A 12603-nucleotide genomic window follows, 5' to 3' on the forward strand; every position below is an offset into this window, starting at 1 on the left:
GCAATATATATTTCTGACCCAACTAAAATGGTCAAATACATTTGAAATTATTTTAATTTAGTGAAGTATATGGAAATGCCATTGTTCAAGGCATCATAACTCGTTATTTAAAGAGAATGAATGATACAAATGTAATTGCCTCCTGCCCCTAATTGTTTTCCGTTGAACTGCCCCTTAACTCCCGAGCCCTGTCTGTAATTGGCATATTCATCTGACACTATTTTTGAAGAATTGTCTGAAAAACATTTAATCTACTGCCCTTTGGGTTTAATTCTTGAATGATAATCTGAAACCACAGTAAATGATGCCAAAATCCATAACAGCATCTAATTTCATTTTCTGTGTGAGGAAGTGGCTTACGTTTTTGTTTTTCCCCGATCCACCCCGCAGCTCCAGGAAACAAAACCAAAAAAAATAATAGGTCTTGTATTTTGAACTATTCAAATATATCTCTTGAACCAGAATGCGGATTTGATTGTATATTTTGACTAACAGTTGCCTAGTTCAAAACATATCCGGACCAAGTTCTGAACGGACCCAGAAGATGGAGAAACTCAGAATGCGTTTATAGTCCAGAGAAATGGAAAACAAATGAACAAGCGAACACCTCCCCCCTGCCCTCCTTGTGCCATCCAATCTTAACATGTTCATGGTTTTATAGTTAATTAGTATTTAAATTACACCGAAGATTAATTTACTTTGAATCCGAAACCTGAACGACTCCCTCTCAAGAGCTCAGCTAATAATTGTCTGTGTTTACAGTTAATGCAAGTTTTTTCTACTTATGGAAAGGGATTTTTACAACATTGAAATGAAAACTATGCATATGCTTTCTTAATTGTGTTTTTTTTTAATGTACATAGTACAAAATGATTGTGCTATAAATATAAAAGTATATAAAAGTGGATTCCTTTTTCATCACACCTTCACATTTGGCATGAATTCTACATGAAAGATTGATGCAAAATCGCAGTCAAATAAATTATTTTATACATTTGGTTTAGTATAAAGTCTCTACATTTCAAAAGTGAAACCAAGTGCAGAGAAAATGTAATGAATAAGGAGATTGGAGAAGTGGCATAAAGGTATAAATAAATAAACCAATGTGAAAATGTAAATAACATCAAGAGGTCTCTTTTTGGAGTCTAGATCTCGACTTCTGGACTTACATCGATAAACATTTTTAAAAACAAATTCTTTGCGGTCCTATCTCTTCAAATATATTTGTATTTTGAGGTTGAGCAATACAGAATTCAGAGTTAATATAGCTGGAATTGAGCTTATTTTAATTAACATTCATGTCAGAAGTGTACAGACTGGAAAATAATCTATGAAGATACTGGTGTGTTAAAGTGTCAAAAAAAGACATTACAAAGACTGTATTGTATAGATGCCTTAAGCACATTAGATACTTTCATGATTTGGGCTGTTTATTGACATTGAGAACGTATGGTTTTGTTCATCAAAGGCTTGAGGCTCAGATTTATGGGGGTAAAAAAAGCGACCAAAAAAAAAACCAAACAAACAAAAAAAAAAAACTAGCTGTGACAGATGTGTTTCACTAGGGGTTATTCTTTTTATCTGGCAAACTTTACTTTATGAAATTACACGTACTGAGAAATATCAAACAAAGGTGAAAATTATCTGAAATGCTGTATACATATTTTTCTTTGCTCCAAGTGCTCTTTACCACAACCACAGTGTGCATGTGTATATATATATATATATATATATATATATATATATATATATATATATTTGTGTATGTATGTATGTATACATGCATGCATGTATACACACACATTCCTATTTAGTCTCATGAATGAATGAATATTGAGTGACATGCATTACAGAATATGTCAACTGAGGAATATTACTACTATAGCAAATGAACTTTGAATGATCGAAAAGTCCTTCATGTTCCATGTATATTGTTTGATTGTTTATATGAATACCAAGAATCTGCTGTACCATACAAACAGTTTAATTGTGTCATTAACAATCAATAACCACTCCTAGTTAGAACATTTCTGCATAAAGAAACTGAGAAACACTTATAAAACAGCCAGTTGTAACAAAATAACCGGTGTTCTGATTGCAAGAAAACTCATAAAAAAGAAATACACTTTTTATACAGAATATTTATACAGGAATAGCTTCAGATTGGATTGTAAACCAAAGGAAGACACATTGCAAACATCAAATTTCACATAAATTGCATATGTTTTTTTTTTTTTCTAAGGTGTTCTATCTGTTAGTAATTTACCTAAGCTTATTTGCATGATAGTAAAAATTGCATACAACATTTATTGTGAAGCTTTTAGCATGAGTTGCTTAACATATAGCACTTTTATAGGCAACCTTTAAAGCACATTTTCCATTTAAAACTTTTAAGACACTTTTGTTTTACTGCCCATCAAAATACATTTATAAATAGAAAAAAAAAATATATCAGTACAATAAAATAAAAAAATAAGCATTACATAACAGAAACTTCCAAAAAATTAATTACATCAGGATGCTGCAGGATCTGCAAATAAATAATGTTAAGACGAGACAAATAAAGGTTGTGTTTCACATTTCAAAACTGTTAAGATGAGATTCAGAAAGTTACAGTGACAAAGTTTTTGCAAAATAATTGAATATCGGCAGTGCCATATAATACAAGGCATTTGTTGGCATAGTTTCTTTAAAACTGTATCTTTTTTTTACAGTTAATATATATATTTATATATATTTCTCCTAACAAATAATAATCTAAAGAGTAAGCCGTACTCTTACACACGCATTTGCTGTGTCAGTTTCCAGAGCTCAAGTGGTCTGTGATCAAGTTTAGGTTTAAAAGAATAACTTAATGCTTGCCAGCAGGCTTCATATTTCAGTACCTAAGGCCTTGTCATTAACTTTGTTCTTACTTTATCTGCATTTAAAATCCAGTGAACACCAAGTAAACATAGTCTATTAATTCCATTGACTTCATCAGTAGCTCAATATCAGTGTATAAACAGATCAAAGGACATCAAGTGCAGTCTGCAATATCCACGGTTACATAAGTATCATTTTTGTGCAAGTTCTTATAAGATGCATCAGTCTTTACAGTGAATAATACGAGTTTACCAAAAAACACGCCAAAAAGTCTATTTAAATAGTATTTTCAGTGGCACTGTAAAAAGTTTAAATGAAGAAAATAAAAATACTAATTTTTAGATTCAGAGTCGGACTCCGAATTGCCTTCCCCTGACAAGTGCTCCTCTATCTTAATGGAAAAAATTGTACTGTTAGTCTGGGTGCTTTCTTCCAAGTCCTTGAGCAGCTCGTCTTCCTTATACTCGGCCACATCCACCACGTCCACCCCGGAATTGTCCTTCAGCTTCCCGTAGTGGTTCACGTAGAAACGCTGGTTTTGAAAGAACTTGATGATGGTGTACTTGGGCAAGTCTAACTGTGCCGAGAGAGTCTGAATGGCCTCCTCGTCAGGGTACAGGCCAACGTCTTGGATGAAGCTCTGCAGGATCCCCAGAGCTTCCATGGAGATTTTGGTCCGGGGCCGGGATTTCTGGCGGTTGTCGTCCTCGGACTCTGCGGGCGATGCGGTGGACGGCTGTCTGGGCGGCAGTCGGGGCCCGGCTTGTTGCTGTTGCTGTTGCTGCTGCTGCTGCATGGGTTGCTGTTGCTGTTGTGAATGTTGCTGCTGCTGTTGCTGCTGCTGCTGTTGCTGTTGTTGGTGTTGTTGATGCTGTTGTTGTATCTGTGATTGAGAAAAAAGGAAACCAATTAGGAGAAAAATAACTGCACACTAAATGGTTCTTCTGACAACTTTTAACTATTCCACCCAGGTGTTCGAACTGTGTGAAACATCCATTTAACAAAATTAAAACAAAAAAAAATCTATCTATCTAATACCTACTAATACAGGTTTATAAAGTACTCTAGTGTTAAAACCACAAATACTTCACTAGAAGCGCCGAGCCAGTCAATTTGACCAATTTGGTTATTAAAATCTGAATTACTCTGTGATCCTAAATACACTGCGCATACCCGTTCGTGACTTTTCTTAACTATATGTTTTAAACATGCCTACCTACCGCGTTTTAGCTGCATAAATGCAAAAATAAATAAGTTATGAACACATTTACCTAGAATAACCAAAAATCTGGTTATTTTGACCGGTCATTTAAAAGACATAATAAATCAAATATAACACATAATCCTGCCTTTCCTTTACAATAGAGTCAGTCTGGCGCTCCAGTGGTGATCTCTACCTGTCTACAGTCTTTCATTTGCTTGAAAAATACATGCATTGTACAGCATTACAGATGTTTTCTTACTGTAGTCACATTGAGAAGATACAGTGATTACCTTCAGATAAACATGGATTGGAAACGGAGACTGAAGAGAGCTTGTTTTGGACATGCTGTGTATATGAACATGACTGATTCAGGGGCATCAGTGATACTGGGAATGACAGATCATTCGTGGGTTTGTGCTGTGAAAACACTGCGAGTGAAACGCAGGTCCAAATGGCACCGAGTGCTTTAACTCTACTGATCAATACGCGATTGCTACTGCACATAGTACAGAGTGCAATAGCACAGCACATCGCACGCAAGATAATGATGCATGGACGTTATCAGCGGAGGAGCATTTATTGTGATGCTATATTTTTGTGGAGCAAAAGTGTTACCTGGAGAGGCTGTCAAAATGCAGTGTGAGGTACGAGCTCATGCAGGGAAAGTGCAGAAACGTGTCCTGTGTGACTGTACGAGCTGTCAGGTATGCAGGATAAATATATAGTAAATAGTTTATTGAAATACAAAGCTACAGTGAATACAAGCACTGTATGTTGAAAATAAAGTTTCAACACTGTGTAAAATGTGTACAATTATTTTTTGATAAATGCATGTTATTTTTGAACTATAAAATATTGCTTTTTAGCATTATTAGCATTATAACTATTGCATTTACGTTTACGTTTCATTCCCTTATTGTATACCATTTCTGAGCTTTTTGCTTATTGTACGCTATATAGTTACTTATGTTTTGACTGCAGTGTGCGCGTTTAGATGTTATTTATAGAAATACTATTAATGTTTTATGATCATATTTCAATTTAAATGTTGGATTTGATGTTCATGAATAAAACTTCTGAGTTTTATACGATGGTTTGCCTTTGATTATCATATCGCAGCTGTTAAAGAGCTATCGGTTACAATGACCGGCTATGGCGCTTGTAGGTAGCTTCTAGTGTTAAATGCTCTATCTTTACTTCAATGCAGTATGTTTTTATTAGAATCTGAGCATGTCATAAGGAGTCAGTTCATTTATTTAAAATGTTTTTTTGACCCACAATGAATGGGCTGATTGACAAATCGTTTGGCACGTTGCATTCAAATCAAACGGTAATAAATGCATAAAACAAGACACAAAAGACCTCCATATAAAATCATGCCAAGTACATGCTTTTTGAAAAGAGCATTGAAAGTCCAGTCATTGCCATTCGATAAGAACACAAAACTTGTTTTTTCCTCGGGCGACGCAGCCTTTTCTGTCTGGGAACGGTATCCGAGCAATTGTAAAATGTGCGCTTGAGATTTGCACGAGGTGTTGAGATAATGTGTGTTCAAGTGCAGCAATTCCTGGTAACCTGGTAAATTTAAGAATCAAAATCTGATTCCAATCAACAGATAAGAGGACAATTTAATTGATGTGGGAACCCTGTTCTATATACTAGCTTACATGGCTGAAACAAGAACAAGCAAACAGTTTAACACAAAACTATAACCATATTCACACTGGCAAAGTATGTTCTGGCCTCTCAAATGCTATGTATCTATCAAGACACCAGACTTTCCATTTAATATTTAATTGTCTGCCTTCTAAAGCCCTGTGAAGTATTTTATATGAGTCAGGCTGAAATGAAGGCATTTGCCAATAGGATGATCATGGAAATGTTTTCTCTATAGTGTTTCTCAGTGTCTTCATTAGATACATGCTGCTCAATCCTCCACAGAGATTTTCCTTAACGCCTAAAGAAGACATTCATCTTTAACAGTTATTTTGAAAAAAATAAATACACATGTATATGCATACACCTTAACTACAAAGGAACACAAACTCCAATAAGGCTCAGTGACCTTATGTTTCCTTGTAATTGTCTTGCACAGCACCACCCATCCAGCAATGGTGAGTGAAATGTCATAAGTAAATACATCAATAAATGATTAATTAACAGGTCAGTCCAATCTGGTACCTGCAACGTCTGAGCATTTGAGTAATTTAGGAGAAAGAGCTAGACGGCTTCACGTAGACCTACCTGCAGAGGATCCGTGGGAACGTGCATCATATGGGGAGGCCGGTCTATGTGGTGCTGGCTGGCGTTGCTCTCCTGCTCATAGATGGCATCTCGTTCAGCCTGGGGAAGACTCAGAAATCGGCGGATCATGGAGAGATTCTCCCACAGGGTCCTGTTCTCAGGAGAGGGGTCCTCCTTCCAGCGGAGTAGCTCACACAACCAACCCTACAGGCAGAGAAGTTCAATTTTTGTATTTTATTTTACTTGTCAATAATGGACGTTAATTCAGATCAGTACCAATCTCAGCAGGAGAGGCAAATGCACAACTGCACAACAAGCGGTTCAAGTGTTTAGGCGTTGAATTCTCTCTAAATCCTCAACACGTCTGGAATGCACTAAAAGCGCTCTTTTCCTTGGAGAACAGCTGTATTTCTTCCATTGCAACTGTACTGCAATGATTCTTCAGCTTACCAGAACCACGTTAGAGACTTTAATGTCTTGTTGGGGGACAAAGAGAAGCAAACAGAGAACAAGCAGGTGCAACAGCAGCATAAACACAAAATGCCCGTCAAAATGATTGCAGGGAATGCAGCAGATTTGAATTTTGACTTTTTTGTCACATTCTTCAATTATTTTACTTTTTTTTTTTTACTACCTTTTTACAGACACCCCTGCTTTAGTTAAAATAAAGAAAAAATAATTAGATCCCTTATTTTGGGGAAAAAAAAAGTATAATTTAAAGGAATTAAATTGATGAATTACACAAACAGTATGCTCGAATTACAAAATGCCATACGTCCAGGGAGGACACTGTAGTTGCAATAGACTCAATGTTTGAAGTTTTATCATTTATGTCTACTGAGATTCTTTGTGGCTATTCTGGGGAAATAGCTTGGCCAGTCTTTGTTCAAAACACATATATAGTTTAGTGCATTGTCAAAAAATTAAGCCTGCTCGCCCCCCTCCAACCCCCCCCCTTCACAAAGCCTTCTTTTTCGCTCCATCGCAATCTGTTAGTCGTTCTGTTTTGTCAGTTTAGCACTTGGAAGCCTCAAAGAAAGCTGGAGTGAAGCTGCTTGGACAGCGCCGGGCCTGGCGCGGAGTCAGGCCCACTCAGTAATCTACAGCACAGTTCACAGCAACACCTTTCATTTGCACAGGATTAGAAAAGGCATTTCAGGGGCTGCTTTCTTAGTACCAACCATGAACCAGTTTTCTTAACCACATAGAGAGGCAATGACGCTCTGCTGCATAACCGAGATAAGTACTGGACTTCTTTGCAAACTCCTCCCAAAAGCAACATCAAAACATAAATGTTAATAAAAAGAAAAAAGGGGAAAAAATGCACATGCAAAGAAATGCCAACCTTGTTCTGCAGCCATGCTTTATTTTCTCTGTGTATAATATATATACAAAAATGTGTATGCTCTTTGGGATTTGTTCCTATGATGATGTCACACTCCCTCCCACCCACCCCTTTCAAAGTCAGTAACCAGGAGTAATAAACTAATCCACACACTGTACATTCTTAAATCCAATTAGATTAAAAACAAACGCACAAAAATAACATAATTCGACAATCAGAATCCAAAAGAAAAGTCCCCTTTTAATGAGATTATCTCTTAAGCACTTCATACGAGTCCATACATTTTTCTTCTCACCGTTTAAAGCACAATTCTAACTACCACCCTAGAATTGGTAATAAAGTCATTTTAAGATGCACAGTTTTGGATTCTATGGAGTTGTAATTATTTTTATATTAGAGAACCTATATTTGGAAAATGTGTAAAAAGTGACCCACTTCAGATTAGTGGACAACACTGATTTGAATTTGAATAGGAAACAACTTAGTGTTGTACTGTAGAGAATATATTTGTATTGTTTCATGTCATTTCTTCCAGTTTCCTGCCCTTTAGAGTAACAAAAAACATGCTTTATTTTTTAATGGAACAGCTGGACTTTTTGACCAGTTGGTTTATAGCTCACTAATTAAGCATGTGCCCAAAATGCCACCTCCTTCATCCATCAAGGTAAGAAGTTATAGGCTCACACTACATCAATATCACTCAGCACAAGAAATGTCAACATATTACGGAGGCAAAAAGTGTAAAAGTATCCTTTTCTGTTCAAGAGCATAACACACACACCAATATCTGTCAAGCATTTCAGATTTGAGACAAAGAATTAGGTTACAGTGAATCTGATACGCACCAAGAAAAATAAATACCCATGGAAAACTACTGCTCATAATAACAGCAACAACATTTCTCTTTCATTGGACTAATAGGCAGAACAGGTAATTCCTAGTATTTAGTTATATCCATCATTATTTATGATATTTACTTGTCAGTAATTTATAAACCCTAAAAGAAAATCAGCTTTCAATTCTGAATGCCAGATATTAATAATTAAGAAATAATAAGCCTTCTCCTCCCCCCATGTGGGCTGAAATGTAGACCCTGTTAAGACTAGCTGGTTCCCCAGCCTCCTTTAAAGGATTAACCAGTCCTGGGTATAAAGGCGACACAAAAGAGCAATTCCAGGCTAAAGATCCCAGTGTTAAAGTTATCAAAGCATTCTGGTTATATGGCGAATACAAGCTCTTTAGCATTGTAAGCTTAAATCCTTGGGAGCTGTATCCATAGTTTAAGTAAAGGGTACTGAATGAAAAAGCTATAAACTTTTGAACATAAGCAAAACAAAACAAAAATGGATGTCTACTTTCATGTAAAAGCCCCCGTTACAGTTTTTTTAAAAGAAAAAGAAATACTTGGAGCACAATGGCTTAATTCATGTGAAGGGTTTATGCCGCTATGCAGTTCACTGCGCTTTAACTATAAAAACAGTCACAAGCTGCCAATGAAAAGCAGTGTTGGTCTGTAGAGCTGAACAGCAGATGTTATTCATGTACACTTAATATGAACACAAATTGTGGTATTTATAAACAGGTCAAGCTACTGAAAACCCGGATTACATTCAAAACTGCCAGATCATGGATAGAAATCCTTGAATGTAAAGTGCTGTGTCAAAAAACAAAAACAAAAGAATGTACGACTCCATTAAGGAAATTCGTGATCAGCATGGAACCTAGTTTTCTATAATTAACACACACACACACACACACACACACACACACACACACAAGTATTCTATTAAGAAGAGACATGAAATAAGCAATACGTTTAAACTACTTTGTTCTCCAATACATTTTAAGGGCTGAGGCTACATATATGAACATTATTTATACAGCTAAACAAAACAATGGGACCATCGTACAGCTAAACCAATTTAACATGTACCCAGCAGTTACTGTATGTAGCTTTATACATTACTAATTTACCTATTACTGTTGTTGAGTGGCAAACAGTAATCAATACAACTATAAGAACAAGTCACAGGGGTTTACATTAGAAGTGGATATTCTGCTGTGGTTTTGTATAGTGTATGGACTGACCTGTAACAGCCCAAAGACATTTATTCTGAAATAATATGACTCTAAATATAATATTAGCACAGAGGAAGCCATTGAACTCAAGTGTAATTTTTGTTACGTCTCCGTTTGCTTTTCTGCAGCGCCTTCATGGGATCCGCACCCTGTATGCGGTGTTTCTCACCATTATGTGGAAAACAAATCAAAACCTCAATCAAAACACTGCAAGAGTAAAGACATTATTCCATCTCTTGGTTTCTAAAATGACAAAACAATGTAGGCTACTCCAGAAATCATGCAAATTAACCAAAGGATTGTTCCGTACGCCATTCACAGAACCAAAATTGGACTCCCAAAGAGGGTCAATCCTTAGAAGGCTGTGCTCTATAACCTGGAGAGTGGGGGTTAGTTTCCCCAAGACACTAGCTCACTGTGGTTAGGATGTCCCAGAGAGCAGCACACAACTGACTAAGCACCGCCGGACCAGTAACGCCAGTTTCTTTTCAGGCACCAGGGAGCATGTGGAGATTGCCAAGAGTCCCAGTCCTGCCCCCTACATTACACCCCTATAATTTCTGCAGCTCCACCGAAAGGAAACGTTCTGGACCCGGTGAAAAGAGCAAATCGCATTCGAGAGACACATGGGTCTGTTGCTTTGCGCACTGCAGTGGCATTTGCTCCACCAACATCAGCACTTATTGAATTAAATTGTAAATATGAAGGTAATTGTGTGGGGTTGATAACTATGTTGATTCTGTGCCCTACATGAAATTAAATGTATCCCACCTGAGGAAAAATTGAATAGAAAATAAATGATAAGATTAACATAAATGACAGGATTATGGCCCACTATAAAAGCTACTATAAAGTACTTTATACAAATGTAGTTGCATTTCAAAGTGAAAACCAGCAACATCAGACAGAAGAAAAGTGCTAGTTAAAGACAATGCGTTATTGTTTTCTTCCTGATACTGGCACCCGCCCAGAGAAACCCGAAAATGTTATGCAGATAAATTCAAAGATAATATGTTGAAACCTGTTATTCACAGCAAACAACTCTGCAAAGTTATGTACTGTATTGTAAATATACAACTAAATAACACTGAACTCCACATCCATCTGCCACAGAAGAAATATTAATGTGCACTTGCCTATGTTCTAACAGCATATGTGAATCTCTTGCAACAATAAGCAAACACATGCTGAAAATAGATTCTGAACGGACGCATTTTGAGGGAATCTTATTATGCAAATGCAACTGCTCTAAGCAGTTATTCAAATTTTCTTGGCGAACAGTGAACATGGAATGGGAAAATGGGCCAATGCCCCTGATGAACTTATAATCATCTGTAAGCAGATACACTGACGGTGTCCCCTACCAACTTTCACTCTCTCTACACCAGAGGAGAAGACATCTTATAAAGGACCAAGTTTCTCTCTCTGTAGCGTATACATCTTTACTAAACTCACTCAGGGTCGATTTAAAGGGAAAACAATTATGATGCCATATACTTGTAATCAATAACAGCCAGTGATGGCCAGAGATAAATGGGGCAAAGGTTACAACTTCTTACATTCAATGGTGCTCCACACTTACAAGTCAGTCATCTTTTTCATAACACCCTTGTTTGTGTTGTGCTTAAATTTTAAATCTTAAACAGTAAGTGGCTCTTGATCAGGAAGAAGAAAATTAAAGTATTTTTTCTGTAAACTAGCTTTTCCAAAATTATATACATTGATTTTTGGATTTTAAAAAAGTCCTTTAAGTAAAATAATTACATTGTTCAATGCACTGAAAATAACAATGTCAGTATAGTGCATTACATTTTTTTTCAAGGTTCAACTTTATTATAAATTAGACAAAGTATTTTGCCTCAGTATATATATATATATATATATATATATATATATATATATATATATATATATATATATATATATATATATATAGAGAGAGAGAGAGAGAGAGAGAGAGAGAGAGAGAGAGAGAGAGAGAGAGAGAGAGAGAGAGAGAGAACCTGTTGTTCCAGTGTATGAATTTTATTCCTGATGATTTATGAAAATGCATAGACTTATAATATGCAAAGTGTATTTCTACTATTCTGACAATACCTAGGTCAACCAGTACAGCCTTGCACATTTCAAAAAGGTTGAAAAGTATTTCAGCAAACTGCCCCAAATACTGACGTTTTGCAGAATGTCAATTACCCATCTCTCACAAAAAACAGAAGGGAAAAAAAAGGTGCATGTTGTTTTTATTGGACAAATTTTAATTTTCATTAATCTTAAAATAAGATTCTTTGCTGGTGGATCATACACTCCAATGTATTTGTTTTCCTTTTTATTTTGCAATGTTGGCAATACACAGCAAGTTGATGCCTACAGGCCTCGTCAGCTTCTGAAGCCAGCAGAGTGGAGTTCGAGTGCAGGGTGAAGGTCTTGCCTTGTTACATAACAGTAGGGGTCTAGACACAGCGAGCAAAACGCCTTACGTGGGGCATACATTTTTAAAAGCCCTCCGTTAACACACAGATGGAAGTGCCAAATGTTTCTCATGTACAATGCAAACATGCTGGGAAAAAAATAATCTACTTATAACTCCTTTGCTACACAGACAATGTTATTTTTGTTTATGTTTGGCATTTTCTGTTCGCAGGACATCCTGTAATTTTCACTTCGATCAGTTTAGTTTGCAAGTTTGAAAACCTGCGTGCAGGCTGATAAAATAGAAACCTACCCCTAAAACAATTGTTGCCCCTGGAAAACAATCCTATATCTTGTACAATGGAATTCACACAGGCTCCAAAGTAGATGTGAAAGCATGTTAAATTATTTACTAGGTTAAAAGGGTGAGCTGATGCCTTAAATACATCAGATTTCA

At 36.3% G+C, this 12603-nt stretch overlaps 1 protein-coding gene across 9 annotated transcripts in view; it reads right to left on the reverse strand.

Moving 5' to 3' along the window:
- Window positions 1-1968: 1968 nt before the first annotated feature.
- Window positions 1969-12603, reverse strand: part of LOC136760341 (DNA-binding protein SATB1) — a 55444-nt gene continuing 44809 nt past the window's right edge. For all 9 annotated transcript variants that reach the window (XM_066715700.1, XM_066715698.1, XM_066715699.1 and 6 more), the window contains 2 exons: window positions 6314-6517; window positions 1969-3748 (listed from right to left, as the gene is read on the reverse strand). In XM_066715700.1, coding sequence (XP_066571797.1) covers window positions 3197-3748; window positions 6314-6517 — 756 coding nt within the window. In that variant the 3' untranslated portion in view covers window positions 1969-3196. The remainder of the gene's footprint in view (window positions 3749-6313; window positions 6518-12603) is intronic.

The sequence above is a fragment of the Amia ocellicauda genome, chromosome 10 (assembly GCF_036373705.1).
Source record: "Amia ocellicauda isolate fAmiCal2 chromosome 10, fAmiCal2.hap1, whole genome shotgun sequence".
In the NCBI taxonomy this organism is placed as follows: domain Eukaryota; kingdom Metazoa; phylum Chordata; class Actinopteri; order Amiiformes; family Amiidae; genus Amia; species Amia ocellicauda.